This window comes from Olea europaea, unplaced genomic scaffold (genome assembly GCF_002742605.1).
Source record: "Olea europaea var. sylvestris unplaced genomic scaffold, O_europaea_v1 scaffold1459, whole genome shotgun sequence".
NCBI lineage: Eukaryota > Viridiplantae > Streptophyta > Magnoliopsida > Lamiales > Oleaceae > Olea > Olea europaea.
The window spans coordinates 173,022-189,720 of NW_019232140.1; the positions used below are offsets into that span (position 1 = coordinate 173,022).

The following is a 16,699-nucleotide window of genomic DNA, read 5'->3' on the forward strand; positions in this document are numbered from 1 at the left end:
TTTTTGCAATATGAACAAAACAAAATGAAACAAATATTTTCCATGGAGAGAAATCATTCGGTTTAATTTGTTAAATCATTCAGTTTCTTTTCTTTATCAGTTGGATTGGCACGTTTCTAATTAAATTTGACTAAAATTTCATAAAAAACGAACAACCTCAAAATTTCTCCAAAACCCGAGAAATTGGAATTGAGAAAGGAGGAAAAAAATTCTACTACCATGAGCTTCCACTCCATGCACAGAGTGAAAGGACTAATTTTTTTTTTTTTTTAAATTTAACAAAATAAATCTGAAATATTAAATTAAAAAAATGAAATTTTTTGTCAAAAATCTAGGTCATCGTGTTTGTTTTAAATTGCCTAATAATTGGATCTAATCATAACAATTTACATAGTAGCAGTTAAGCGAAAGTGTGAAACATTATTCATCTTCAGACTTGCCTACTATATTATATTGCAAAGCCTTAACCAAGATATGATCCATCAAAGCATAATCAGAATTGCGCTGCTTCTATTTTTTATGATTTTCTGAGCATACTTGCTTCGTCGTTTGATTTCCAGGTTTGCATTAGGCTATCATTACTCTCTTGGCATCACATTATACAATCTTTTGCTCCCATTTGAGAACATGCCCATGTTTAGAAAACTCAGCATGTTTCCACTTAAGTAAACTGTCATAATTTTCCTCAGAAGTTACCTTCTTACTCATCTAAATTCTACTCAACAATCAGAAAGATGGGAACAAATTATGGTTATGACACTCCATATCATTTTGAGGTAGGCCCGACCCAGGTGCCCTCAATAAATCCATTCACACCAGTACAAGTCATAAATTTCTAGGTAGTGACAGCATATTTGTTTCAGGGCAGGTAACAGGTTCATGAATTCTTAAGCCAATGTTTTTTGACAAATATATACAACTTACTGGTGCATGAACGACAGACCTCTTTATTCATTCCTATAAGTCATATTTCTCAACATTACGGCTGCGAGATAAGATGCCTAGAAAAGCTCCACAAATTGTTTATTAATCTGTTGGGTTTTGAGACTTTTTTGCAATGGAAAATGGTCTAGAAGAAGAAATTCATAGAAGCCATATTTCTTCTAATTCCATGGTAATAACCTTAATTCACATTGATGGCTATGTGTCTGTGGGAATGTCTCAAAAAAGTTTTATTCTATGAAAATGAAAAACCTCAACAAGTGAAGTGAGGTGGTTGTTTATTTCTTTTCTTCTGGTTTCCTCCGTGCATAGAGTGAGCGGGACTATTTTCTTTTTTTTTTTTTAACAAAATAAATCTAAATATTAAATGATTTATATTAAAAAAATGAGAAATTTTGTCAAAAATCTGGGTAGGAGGAGTGCGTGTAGCCTTTTTTTTTTTTTTTTACATAATTATAAGTTAAACAAACTTCATTCTATATTTATCTCTTCCACATAATTTTTATTTTAAGATCAATAAATCATTCATCCATGGAAAAGAAAAGACCCAATAAACTTTAAAGAGAAGAAGAAATTACAGGTGATTTGTGTGTGGTGAAATGGAGAACCAAATAACGTGTAAAAATGGAGAAGAGATAAAAAAAAAGATATACGTGAATTGACGAACAAGGAAAAAGTCACTGTAGCATGTCAGGGAAATAGTTGAATAGAAAACAACGTCGTTTTTGCTCACGAAAAAAAAAAAGCTACAGTAAGATAAAATGGAATAATTCACTGTTAATTTCTACAGTAACTTCACATTCTCCCTTTTATATAGTAGGAATAATTTCGGCAACGTTGATACATGTAGCACTTCCATATCCACAAGTAAATTTCTGAGCTAGATGACATCCTTGGTTGCTTTTACTCTCAAGTCTGCATTTGGAGTAAATTAATGATTTTCAACTTCGATAGGCAACTCCCCCTCACACTATCGGCATGTCTCTATCGGCATGTCTCTGTTCTCAACAAGGCTTAGCTCTTCACTCCCATTGCAATGGAGTGTCAAAACTTTATTAGTCGATCCAGGACAAAACATGAACATCTTCTGTACTTCTCTCTGCAAGCACATAACTCACATGATCATAATATGATCGTTGACCCTTAATTGCTTATTCAATTATGCAATGAACAATGAAATCAAAACTAATATGCAATATTTACTAATAGATAAAATAAAAGATCATAAATTACAGTTATGTTTAAATACTATTGGGCATCTATCCCAATACTTATATGTTAGTCACATGACATTTCGATAAATGAAGAGAATTTGTAAGTTGAGGTATTCAAAATTACTAGATGCAAAAATTAATTTGTTTTCCAATTAATTTACTTTTGGAAAAGACTCTTAAATCTTTCAAGAATCGGAGTTCTCAAACATAAATTCAAGACTTGCAATCTTTTGGTCCCATGTACAATGGTAGGACATAACTTGATCAAACCAGTCCATTCATGTTCTCGTTCTACAATAACAAGAATAAAAAAAAATGTAAATTACAAAATTGCAGTAAAGCACATGTTTTAAATATAACTGATTATAGATTCCAATTTCAATAACCAGGCTCGACTCGAATTGAATCGATAACAAACTCAAAGTGGCCAATTCGATTTAGTTGTATTTTGGTTCAAATGGTTCTCGTTTAAAAATAATAATAATAATAATAATAATAATAATTACCCCTAAGGCTGAAAAACTAGCTTTAAATTACGGGTAAACCCCCCCCCCCCTCAAATGTTGAAGGGTGAATAATACTATTTATAGTTGCTTACTGCGGAAGTCGCTCTACGTAGCATTTTACATGACAGTTTGTAATTTGATGTATTAAATTGTGGTAGTTTTTTATTATTACGTGTATCAAATCACTAATCGTCACATGCATGTCATGTAAGACGATTAGGTTATTCATAAAAAATGCATGTGGGCCTCATTTGTAAGGAGCTGTACACCAAGCTTCATTCTTAAATTAGGAAAGTGATATTCCGATCTCTTGTCAGGATTAAAAGAGACGAACTTGAAAGAAATGCTGTAATATTTATTTTTTCTGCCTGCCCAAAATTCTCAAGATCAATAATTGTCAATTTGACGTAAAATTTCGTCATAATGTCATAATCAGCACTCACCAAAAACGTAAACTTCCAATCTCTCTCTCTCTCTCTCTCTCTCTCTCTCTCCTCTCTCTCTCGCGGTTAAAAAGTAAATTTTCAGTGAAATAGTAAAGTTTGACTCGTTTTTATACACTTGCATGGATCTTCTAACTGAAACTGAGAATTCCGAGGCTCTAAGCAAGCATTAAAATTAGCTGAGAACTAGTCGCTGAAAGGTAACTATCTCCACAAAATTCTTGCTTTTTAATTTCATCCCCCTTTGAATTTCTCAAATTAGGTCGGATTTCAACTTCTTCTGAATCAGAATTTTAAGCAAAAATCACATTAGTTCGTTTTGTTTACAGGTGCACAATCCAATCCGCTTTCAAAAAATTCAAAGAAGACATAAATTCCCACTATTTCTTGTTTCCGACCGATTCTTTTTAGGCTGATTAAATTGATGGATTTTTTCATTTCAATTTTGTAAAATATGGGTTCTGTTTTTCAATTCATTTACCAGAAACTGGTTTCTTTGTTCTCTGTTTTCCTTCATTTTCTTCAATTCTTCAGTTTCATCTCCACATATTTTTCCAGGTTTGAACGTTTCGAATTGGTTGTTTTTTATCACCAAATTTTTATATATTATAAATTTACTAACAGAATGTTTTCCTGGTCACAGGCTTGAAAGGAAAGAAACAGAGGTTATTTCTGCAGAAAGGAATCAGAGGGTAACAATATCTCATGAAGCAGAGAAAAAAGTTTCTGAATTTAGAGGTGTTGAGAATTATGTTGAGGAAGAGAAACCTGAATTCTTTTTGAAATTTAAGTTTCCGACGTTTGAAGAATTTATTAGATGCAATAAAGAAAAAGAAAAATTATTTGATTTAGAAGCAATCCCATTTGGGAATTCTAATAACCATGAGTTTATATCCGGGAATTGTTTTGGCAGCTTCATTGATCAACCCGGGACTTCTCGCACTAAAGAAGATGAAATATATAGAAATGGAGATTCCCCTGAGAGTTCTGAGACTGTTGTTGATGAGGTTTTTTTGGATGAGATTTCGGGGAAAGTTGGTGTTCAAGATGAAGTGAAAGACGATTGGAATAATGTTATAGGTGACAGAGAGGAATGCGAGAAAAATGAACCAGCTAAAGCAGAGGGAAAGATTCAAGATTTTCTCGATGATTGTCAATTCCATTCAGATGACATTTCAATGTTTACAGATTCTAATCCTGATTCTGATTCAGAGTCGGCGAGTTTTGGGCTTATGCGTTCAGTTGTGAGTAGTGCAGCTGATGGGTTCTTGTCAGATGGAGATTTTGCGGGAGAAAATCATGGGACAGAGGTTCTTGATAATGAAGAGAGTGATATAAAGGAAGAACAGAGGACATTGAAAGAGGATAATTTCCAGGATCCAGGAATATCAAACCTTGAATTTTTGTCTGAGAATGATTTCAATGAAGATTTAGACAAGACAGAAAATGGAAAAGCTGATGATGAAGGGTTTAAAAGACCAGATAATTCAGATGATCACGAGTCGAAAGATTCATCAAGCAACAGACTGGAATCATTGTGGGAACATCAAGAATTGATTGAACAGTTGAAAATGGAACTCACAAAGGTGAAAGCCACTGGTCTTCCCACCATTTTCGAAGAATCCGAGTCCCCAAAACTGAAGGACTTGAAACCATGGAAAATCGACGAAAAACTCGTGCATGAAGATTGCATCGATGAGCTTCACAAATTTTCCAATTGCTATAGCGTGAGAATGAGGAAATTCGATATCTTGAATTACCAGAAGAAGTATGCAACAGGTCCAGCCTCTCCTCAATTTTTCTTTAATTCAGTCCACTTTATGACACCAAACATGTTCTATACCATGATTTCCATAATTCTGTCCAGCCCAAGAATAGTACTGTCTAAGACACTACTTCTACCATAGATTAACATAATTGTTTGTTTCTTTATTTTTATCTGGTGCAATAAGATAATCTTTCATTATTATAAATCATGTTTTACTGGTTAAAAGATATTAATACACTGATATGAAAGCAAGTTGTGATTAATAATTAGATTTTCTAGAGAGGACCCATGAAATCTTGTTAGTTGGGCTCCGAGAACAGCAAAAACGTGAACATGCATTGGTAGACATATTATAGGAATGAGCCAAAGACAGAACAACAAACGGTGGTTGCTAAAGTAGTGTGATCCCAGACAACCCAGCCCGTGACATCGATGAAATTAATCTCTCTTGTGCTGGCATTACTGTATAGTTTAAGGCCAAATGCTCCGGCCCATCCAAGTTTCTTTAGAATTTTCGTTTACTTCTTGAATTTTCATATAACTAACTCGCTTAACCTCGGAAGAATAAAAGAATCTGAAGGATATGATTCATATGCTCAACTAAACAGATTAAGGAAGAAAGCACGTTTCAAAATGATTCGGTCGTTATGTCTAGTTCTGCATACCAAATTTGCCGGAGTTTTATACCAATCATGCAATTTCCTGCACAGGTTTTCTGCAGCTAAAGGATCCACTTCAATCAGTTTCTAAAGTAAAATTTTCAGGTTCAACTCTCAAATCCATTTTCTCGCAAAACCTTTGGTTTTCCAAACATGAAAGCCATGATAATGATCCAATGAAGAAGTTCATCAGAGAACTGCACAGTGATCTTGAAGTTGTGTATGTTGGACAAATGTGCCTTACCTGGGAATTCTTACACTGGCAGTACGTGAAAGCGTTAGGTCTATGGGATTCTGATCCCCATGGAATCCGTCACTACAATGAGGTTGCTGGTGAATTTCAGCAGTTTCAAGTTCTTTTGCAAAGATTTATCGAAGACGAACCTTTTCAAGGGCCAAGAGTTCACCACTATAGTAACAGCCGATGTGCTTTTCGTAACCTTCTTCAAGTTCCAGTCATTAGAGGTGAGACTTCTCTACCCAATTTATCTTTCCATGTTACTAAGAGGCATGCTTGGTAAGTTAGCTGGACTTTCTATCATGATATAGCTAGTAAATATGATCTAGTACACGATAATTTTCTGGCAGAGGACAGACTTAAAGACAAATGCAAGGCAAGAAAGAAGAAACATACAGAAGAAAATTTTGTCACTAGTGACATGCTAGTGGAAATTGTGGGAGAATCCATAAGAATATTTTGGCAATTTGTTGAAGCAGACAAAGATTGCAACATTGAAACAAAGCGAACACCTGAGCTTCATGATCCTGAAGACCTGCAGCTGTTGATAGAGATCAGAAAAATTCTTCAAAAGGTTGGTCAAGGTAGCTTGCTTTCTAATTTTGTTACGAGTCTTTAACGAGTCTAATTATCATTGTCTTTATTTTATCTAGAACCGTTTCTCCTACTCATAAATTTTACACATTTATTTAATAAATAATTGTGACCTTTAATTTAAGTCAATCCAATGTTTAATAAATGTGTCAAATTTATGAGTAAAAGGAACTATCTATATTTTATTCATTTTTTAGGATGTTTGAAGTGGCTGATTTCATGCTTATAAGCATGAGAGAGAAGGGTCCCCCCAGCATGCTTTTCATTGTCACACCTCGTTATTTTTTCTCCAATAATCCAAAAATAAAAAATAAAAAAAAACAAAAGTATAAGTACTTTTTGAAAAGAAGTAAAGCTGTTTGGCTAAGGTTAATAAATTATTGGAATTAACTTTTTTAACTGAAACAAAACAAGCGATTATAAATGATAATGTAATATATCCAAATATGCTGATAATTAAAAAATTATTTAAACCATTAAATTCTTTAAAATTTTTACAAACATAAGCTCTAGATAAAAAATAGATCATTTAGCCGCTATTTGATTTTATTTTAGTAGATTTTGATAAAAAAAATTAATGAAATATATTATTGAAAAGTTGTGATTCCATAAAATGTGTGATTAAAATTAAATATTAATTTTGACTTAAATTAAAATCTTGTTTTAACTCATACCAAACGAGGGCTTAATACACTGATTGTTGAAATGCAGAAGGAGAGGAAGCTCAAGGACATTGTAAGAGGCGAGCGTTGTATACTCAAAAAGTTTCAACAATGCCCAGAAGATGATTCAAATTTAATGAAATATATTATTGAAAAGTTGTGATTCCATAAAATGTGTGATTAAAATTAAATATTAATTTTGACTTAAATTAAAATCTTGTTTTAACTCATACCAAACGAGGGCTTAATATACTGATTGTTGAAATGCAGAAGGAGAGGAAGCTCAAGGACATTGTAAGAGGCGAGCGTTGTATACTCAAAAAGTTTCAACAATGCCCAGAAGATGATTCAAATGAAGTTCTTTTTTATTTTGCTCAACTAGATATGAAATTAGCTTCTAGGGTTATAAACATGTCAAAAATAACAAGAGACCAATTGATGTGGTGCCATAACAAGTTAGACAAGATTAGTATTACAGATAGGAAAATATGCATAGAACCCTCATATTTGCTCTTCCCATGTTAATCTCTTGTAGTCATCTAAATTTTGCTAATTTTGCAACACTTTTTTACTAATTTTATTATTATTCTATTTACTCATTTCATATGATGTAATGTTAATAGAATACAACAAATATACAGCATTCAATATTTGCAATAATATTCTCTGTAGTAACATTTCTTTCTATTGCGTTGGAGGGAAGGGATGATTGGAAATTTGGAATAGTATACGTTGACCTCAAAAAATATGCAAACAAAATCCCAACCTCGTTCCCTCCAACGAAGGATCATCTGCACATTGGAACACTCCGTTAGGAGGCATAAACCACCAATCGAGAAAAGGGTTCAACGATAGTTTACACTTCAACGATCAAGTCCAAGGCACGGACGAAATATAGTGTGCAAGAAATAGGAGGATATGGCTAGGATTAGGATGAATGCACCTTTAGTGAATGAGTTCACACACACACACACACACACATATATATATAGGAAAATGATAATGGACCAAGTTGGATAATGGGTCGAGTTGAGTTAGTGGGCCGAGTCCAAACTCAAAATACAATTACCAAATTAAATAGGCCAATCAATTGAATGTCAATACCACATTGGCATATATGGGACCCTCTCCGTCACGTGAATGCCACGTAATATATAGGTGTAAAAATAGTCTTCCAAGTCTAAGTCGTACATTCATGTGCAGGTCGAATCTCGAAATACAAGTTGTCAAGTATGCAAGGTCTTACAGATTGCTTAAAAAATATGAGTAGTTTCGATAAATGACAGCTGACGAACTACCTTGAGAATATAATCGATCCTAAATAGTCGAGAACTTACGAATTACCTCGAGAACATAAACTGATTCAATACATGATGATTTATGAACTGTCTCGAAAACATCCATGCGAGCCTCGATAAGCGAGGACTTACAGATTGCCTCAAAATATAATTTGTTAAAATTTCAACAGCATCTCCTCTGTAACATAGACTAAACCAACATGTAATACACCATAATATCTCCACCACACATATATAAAATAAAGTGAAATCCATTTGCCCCTCACATTACTCATAACTATAAAGCAAATAGTGGCATATCACATTTCTCCAAGATACAATATACAGAGAGCCTATCATATATTATAGCAGGTCATATGCTTGCACAACTTAGTGTAGTAGTAGTGCTATAGTGAAGCAAGTAATATGATATCGACAATAAAATGAAAATGAAGATAACGCGGCATATGTATTTACTATGATGAAAATAGTGTCACATCTCTTGACATGCTAGCAGTGTGTGCTATGTACTTTACAGTAGTAATATTTAATGATACTGAGATACTAGTGATATTTTAGAGAACATCGCCTATTTTTCTGAATGAAATTATTTATTCACATAGAAATGAATTTTGAAAGGTTAAATAATTCAAATACTAGCACTACACTGCATGTTCGAGGCCAGTTTGTAGGACCTCACATTATTGAAGACGAGCTGAGCTTATGGTTTTCTTATTTACTGAAGGCGAACCCTAATTTGTTGATATCTTATTATCAAAAATTGCATGTTGAAGTCCTTGTTCCTTTGAATAAAAGAATAGACGGCACCCTCTTTCCTTGAATAAAGAAATAGGCGGTATATTGAAATTCTCGTTCCTTAGAAAATGAAGAGATAAATCACCAGACGTGTTTGCTCTTGCAAAAAGAGCATTTCCTGACCTCATCTCTAAAATGTCTCGTCACGCGAGATGTTTATTCCTTACTCTTCAAGGTGCCTCGTTACATGAGATTTTTATTCATTGCCTAATAAGATGTTTATTCCCCGCTTCACCAGATGCTTATTCCTCTCTTCATGAGATGTTTATTCCTTACCTTTCACTACCGTCGAGCCTAGCTATAAGACCTTGTCTATTCGAAATCGCTTATAAGACTTCGATAGTTCAAGAGCTATTAGATAGATGTTTATTTCCCGCTTCACCAGATGCTTATTCCTGGCTCCACGATATGTTTAATCCTCATCTCTCACTATCATCGAACCTAACTATAAGACCTCGTCATTTCGAGACTAATTTATAAGACGCTGATAATTCGAAAACTATTTGTGGGATGTTTATTCCCTGCTTCGAAGATGCTTCTTCCTCGCTCTCATTATCGTCGAGACTAACTATAAGGCCTCATCGTTAGGCTAGTTTATAAGACTCCAATAGTTTTAGAGCTACTTGTGGGATGTTTATTCCCCTCCTTTCCAGATGCTTATTTCTGACTTCACAAGATGTTTATTTCTCACATCTCACTATCGTCGAACCTAGTTATAAGACCTTGTCATTTCGAAGCTGGTTTATAAGACTCCGATAGTTTGAAAGCTACTCACGGGATGTTTATTTCTTAGCTCGTAGATGCTTATCTTAGCTTTTCGAGAAATTTATTCCTCACTCTTTAAGATGGCTCGCTATACAAGATATTTATTCCTCACTTTGAGATGTCTCGTCATGAGAGATGATTGTATTTATGCTTCCACTTCGAGATTCTCTCCATCGTCGAGCACATCTATAAGAACTTATCATGTCGAGGCTAGCTTATAAGTCTTTGATAGTTCGAGACGAGCCACTAGCCCGGTGTTTATTTTTCGATCTTTGAGGTGCTCATCATGCGAGACTACGACAAAAAACTCATCATGCCTCTGCATCGACTCCATTACAATTGCCTATCTTTCAAAGTTTTGCTTCTACTTTAGCCATGTCATATCTACTTATCTTCAGAGAGCTTATATTATGTACCGCTTTGTAAGGAGTGTAGTGGGTCCACCTTAATACCTAGAAGACGAGGCCTTCCATTGTTGAATCAAACATCATGGAAGAAGCCCTTGCATGGAGGAGTCACTCCCTTGCAAGGAAGTAAATTAGCCTCGACATAGGACAAGTGTGATGCCTTCCATAAGGAGGCACACATTGCTACCTTAGAAGTTAAAACCTTCCAACTCTAGACCAAACACCATGAAAGAAGCCCTTGACATGGATGTGTCATCTCCATGTAAGAATGTCAGCTTATCATAACTACTTATATCCAGATAATCGCTTCTACGACTTAGACATTTAGAGCATCGCCTCAGCAGCTTATATCAAGAATCTCATATCTACATCAGCTTCATCGCAGCTACTTATCTTTAGAACATCGTCCTTATCCAAAAGTCCACGCATTATATGAATATCCGTACATGGTCTTGGGAAACTATTTTGATAGTAGTATTTTAGTATCATTACATATTGCTGCTAGTACATGCATTATATTATTGCTGTAAAGTACATATGTCATACACTGCTAGCACATCATGAAAAATGACACTATTTTCGTCACTGCAAATACGTATGCCACGTTATCTTCATTTTTATTTTATTATCGACATCATATTACTTGCTTCACTATAACACTGCTGCTACCTAGAACTTATTTTGTATAAAAATTATTAATTAAATGCATTTGATTGATTTAATTTTAAACTTAGAAAATATAATACTTGTTCATTTTTATTGGTGGGTAGATGAAAGAAAAGTGATAGATGAGAGAGAGAGAGAGAGAGAGAGAGAGAGAGGTAGTGGATTCCCTGGAAAATAAAATTCTAATCCACCTAAAGAAAATATTTTCCTTGATTTTGAGGAAAATATGATCACATGGCCAAAAGTAGAAAAAAATTCACGGAAAAAATGTAAATCAAACAACACAAAAGTAGAAATTTAAATGAAAAAACACATTTTCTATAGAAAATATTGGCAATGAAACGCACCATTGATTATGCAAATATATAACCTACTATGATACATGATAGACTCTCTATATATTATATCTTCAAGAAATGTGATTATCAGTATTCACTTTATGGTTATAAGTAATTTGAAGGGCAAATGGATTCTAATCTATTTTATATATGTGTAGTAGAAATATTATGCTGTATTACAGGTTGATTTAGTCTATATTATAAAGGAGATGCTGTCAAAATTTTGACAAATTATATGCAACACCTTTCGAGGCAGTCTGCAATCCCTCGCTTATTCAAGCTAGTAAAGATATTTTCGAGATAATTCATAAGTCCTCATGTATTGAAGCAATCCTGAGGTAATTTGTACGTCTTAGCCTATTTAGAATCGATGTATATTTTCAAGATAATACATAAGTCGTCATTTATTGGAGCTACTCATATTTTTAAGGCAATTTGAAAGACCTCGCCTACTTGACAACTTGTATTTCGAAGTCCGACCCGCACATAAAAGTACGACTCAAACATGAGGGACTATTGTTATATCCATAAATTACGTGGCATGTGCATGATAGATGATGTTCCATATATGCTGACTTGTCATTGACTATTTCATTGGATTAGACATATTTAATTAAACAAGATATTTGTTGGCCTCCATTTCCACTTATGTGTGTGTGTGTGATTCAGTTTACAATAGAGGTACATTTATTTTAACCCTAGCCAAATCTCCCCTCCCTTTCTTGCATTCTCTTTTTCTTTTGTCCAGCCATTTACTTGACTCTTGGAATGCAAACGGTCATCTGAAATTTTTCTCGATCGTGGCCTTTGCATTCTAACAGAATGTTCTGTGTACATGTGATATCTACGTGGAAGGGATGAGGTCGAGATTCTGTTCGCACATTTTTTAAGGTCAACAGTACACTCATCTTAAAAATACTGGTGTTAAAATATCAGTTTAGGTAGCACTCATATTACATTAAATGAAAAGTACAATTAAATGAATCACTTGATTCCATCTTTCTTTGAATCTATTACATAGCACCACCTATATTGGTGTTATAACGTTAGTGATACTAAATAGCATTATTCTAAACCATGCAATTGTCCCGTCTTATTGGATTGGTAGGATCCGGTCTATTTCAACTTGCCTTTAAATTAATTAAGGCATCAGAGCACAATTTAAGACAACATTTTCAAAATTTAAGGTAGAAAATTTATGTTTCGAAAGTATAGGCCAATTGGATCCCCATATTTTATATTTAAAAAACTCACATTTATTTTTAAATTTTTCTAAAGAAGTTTGGTTCAATTTGGAAAAGTTGTCCTAATACAGTAACGAGCCACGATTCAATCCGATCTGAATTCAATAAAATTTTGTTGGACGGGCCAAACTTACCCCTCAAATTGAAATGAGTAGATTAAATAGCTCTAACGAGTGGTGTTGGTTCATCTTCCTAACTAGTCGGTCGACTAGCATTCCATATTAGCACCTCTAACGATGACTTCCATAGACTTGAGCATTAATACTTTTAAGTCCCTGCGAAATATAGTGCTTGTTTGGTAGAGATTTTGATAATTAATTTTCTGACCGTTAAAGATAAATTGGGTCCTAAGTATGAGAGAAGAATTTAAAAATGACGGTTGGAATAGTGAAATAACGATCAAAAAATTGATTTTAATTGGATTAATAGCTATACTAAACAAGCTCATAGAGTTGCTTGATATGATTCTGTAAATTAATAGTTCAAAATCATGAAGAAAACTAATTCAAGAATGAAATCAACACTAATTCCATATCTCCTAACAAATTGATGAATGAATGAATTTCACACTAACCAAGAATTCAGGGGGTGTATTTAATTAGGACTTATAAAAGACTTTTGGAGATTTAAAAAGTTTCGGTGTATTCAATTGAGACTTTTAAAAAATCTCTAAAAGTCTGGGTGTATTCAATAGAGACTTCTAAAAAGTCTCTATAAGTCACGAGGTATTTAATTGAAACTTTTTAGGAGTTTCTACAAGTTTTGGGGTATTCAATTGAGAAAGACTTTCGGAGAATTTATAATTTATTAAACTTTCAAAGACTTTTTGGTAGAAAACATAAATAGAATTCTCAAAAGAAAATCTCTCATCCATCGGGAGATTTCTTATAGAGCCGGCATTTTCTTTTTTCTTCTAGGGTTTTCTCTTCCATCTCCTTCAATCAGGTAATAATTGAATGTTTTTCTTTATTAACAAGGTACATCTCTATCTCTCCCTCTATGAGTTTTTTTGTTTGATTTATGGATAAACCCATATCCAAAATTGCAAAGTTGAAAAAGATTAACTGAATAAATATAACGTTTGAGGGTGGTGTTGGGATAGATTCTAGGAGCAAAATGAATTGAATAAATATTATGGAAATTAGAGATTTTCCCAAGTTTTATTTTTATTTTTGGGTTTGAGGGTGTTGTTGGGATGGAATTGAATCTGATTTTAGTAGTTGGATTTGATAATTTCACGAAGATCTTATCTTTATATGATACTATAACATTTTCAAGATTTTAGCTTTACTGTCTGGGGAGATTTTGGAGCTCTGCATGAACTACTCTGAGATTTTGTGTTCTCAAATCTAAATTTATTTCAATTCCACCTTTTTATTGTCAATTTGCTGAAATTTTATTGCAATAGACACAATAGGCAATAGGCAGGTATTCTTTAACAATTTTGAGGCACAAGAAGATCCAAATTTTGGTGTCCATGGATTTCTGGATAGGTTGGAATTCATCTTGGGATGTATACATCCCATTTCTGAAAATGGTAGAGCAATTTTGGTTGCAATTTTAAATTACTAAACGGAAATTTCATCTTTGACATGACCGTGTGTGAGTGTAGAGCTGCGTGGGGTAGAGGGATTTGTTTGTTGGAGTTGTATTTGGTTGTTAAGTTCTGTAGCTCAGTTTCAAGATTTATGAGCATTATTATTGACTTGAATTCTTATAAAACTATTTCAGGCCATGTGATTAATTCTTGCTCAATTGTGAAGTATGATAGATCAACGCAATTATCTAAAAATTTCTGGATTGGAAAAATAATCTGTTTGGTGTTGCTTGCTTGCTCTATTTGCTTCTTGTTGCTAAGCCATGATCCTAGCGAGCACTTAAGTTGGTTTTCTATTAGTCTAGATTAATATTCCACTCACTTGGTTTAATTATTTTTAGAATTGTATTGGAGCTATTGATAGTACTCATATTTCAGCAATGGTAACTAGACTGATACAAGCAGTTATAGAAATCGTCATGGAACAATTTCTCAGAATGTTTTAGCCGCTTGTAACTTTGATTTGGAATTTATATACGTGATTAGTGGATGGAAGGGATCAGCACATGATTCTAAATTGTTGAGTGATGCTTTAACAAGGAGAAATGGACTTAAAGCGCCACAAGGTACGGCTTTATTATTTTATTTTTTTATTTTATCTTATTGTTTCATAATTACTTGTTAACTTCACAAGTATTTTATATTCAGGTAAATATTTTTTGGGAGACTGTGGATTTCCAAATCGACGTCAATTTTTAACTCATTTTCGAGGTGTCCGTTATCATCTTCAAGATTTTGCTGGTTAAGGTCGTGACCCTGAAAATATAAAAGAGTTGTTTAATCTTCGTCATGCTCCCTTAAGGAACATAGTTGAGAGGATATTTGGTATATTTAAATCAAGATTCACAATTTTCAAAACAGCTCCTCCATTTCCATATCGTACACAAGCGGAACTCGTATTAGCTTGTGTAGGATTACACAATTTTCTTCCGAAAGAATGTCGTTCCGATGAATTTCCAATTGAACTTGATAATAAAGATTCTTCATCTTTTTCCGATTAATGAGGGGGAAGACTTTGAACCATTTTTTGAGAGTCAAGAACAAAAAAGAGAGAATGCTAATGCATGGAGGGCTTCTCTAGCAGCGGACATATGGAATGATGGAAATGTTTGATATTTTTTTTTTTATTGATCATTACTAAAATACTATTTTTTAATATTTTTATTATTTGTTAAATCAACTTGATATAAGATGAAAAAGTATTCTATGTGTAGCGAAAACAAAATTTTTTTTTTTTTGGAAAAGAAATTGACATGAAAAATATGATTTATTACTTTACATTTTCAATTATATGAGTTGTAGACGATTTGAATATATAAGTTGTTAAACATATTACATTATATATGTTTAACATTTTCTTTAAAAAAAATAAAAAATCTTCAAAAGTATTTAAAAGCCTCTAATAAAAGTCTCCACAAATCTAGAAAAAACTTTTACTAATTCTTACCAAATCCATATAAATCACTTAAAAGTTCACAAAATCCGTGAAAGTCACCCACCTTAAAAAGTCTATAAAAGTTTCAATTGAATACACCCCCTTAAATGTCTTATTATACCACATAACTCATCCCATACATCAAATATTGTTAGACGTCAATCTGGGACATTTAGCGATTGTTTGAGACATTAAAATTAGAATTGGCCAATTTTCATTTTCTACCATGTGAGTTGATTGAGTGAGAAAAACACATTTTGTCGTCAACTTTTGGGGACATGATGGCAAGTACAAACTTTCACTTTTCCAATTCACTCTTTCAGGGTTGCTACTAATCCCTTCTCCGATACCTCAAGCGTGGTTCATCTACCATGTTTATGTTGATTGCATTTGGGAGGGTTACCTGTAAATTGATTTTGAATAATGATGGCATTTTGGTCCAAAATGGGTTTCAGCATGTTCTGTCAAAATTAAAGTATCCGATAGTAGTTCTGTGCACCTCAATTTTTTAACAATTATTTTGTTGTTGTATAATGAGAAGCCTCATTAAAATCTCATTTTAACGAGATTCAAATAGGGCTTAACATAAACCAGTTGATTAATTTAATTTATTTATTATTTTGATTTGATCGAATTGTTATCATGATTGAGAGCGTGATATACCAATAAGTAACAAACAAATGGTAACAATTAGAAAATTCTAAATTATGGATTAGTTAATTAATTAATTTTAAAAATGTCCCACACACATCAATTATACAAGCATGATTGCCCTTTAATTCATAGAAAGTTGAGGATAAGAATGTCAAGAAACAAACTTTCAGGATAAATTTGCAAAGGTGGATAAAGCTTGGGGATTGTAGTAGCAAATTATCCAATTAGAAAAAGGTTTTAGGGTTTACGTATATAATGGATCATCGTCTTATCTCTATTTCTCGTTCTTCTTCCGGCCGACGTAGCTTTCAGCCATGGTTCACGTCAGTTTTTACCGCAACTGTAAGCCCCCTTCTCCTTGCCCCTCTTTATGTGTCTGTATGTGTTTACTGTTGTGGGTATTGGTGCCTGTGTGGGTGCGGTTTTGTTTTTCTTGTGATTGTTCCGTGATCTGCATTGTGACATGTGAATCTA

The 16,699-nt window shown here is 33.5% G+C and overlaps 1 protein-coding gene across 1 annotated transcript; it reads left to right on the forward strand.

Annotated features, from left to right (window-relative positions):
• The first annotated feature begins 3,325 nt into the window (after positions 1-3,325).
• LOC111376143 lies at positions 3,326-15,137 on the forward strand. Its single transcript, XM_022999085.1, has 11 exons — positions 3,326-3,663; positions 3,749-4,884; positions 5,584-5,997; positions 6,121-6,344; positions 7,076-7,159; positions 7,297-7,428; positions 7,650-7,836; positions 13,948-14,090; positions 14,528-14,702; positions 14,785-14,877; positions 14,998-15,137. The coding sequence occupies exons 1-11, from the start codon at positions 3,560-3,562 to the stop codon at positions 15,135-15,137; spliced, it is 2,832 nt and encodes a 943-aa protein (XP_022854853.1). The 5' UTR covers positions 3,326-3,559.
• The last annotated feature ends 1,562 nt before the right edge of the window (positions 15,138-16,699 follow it).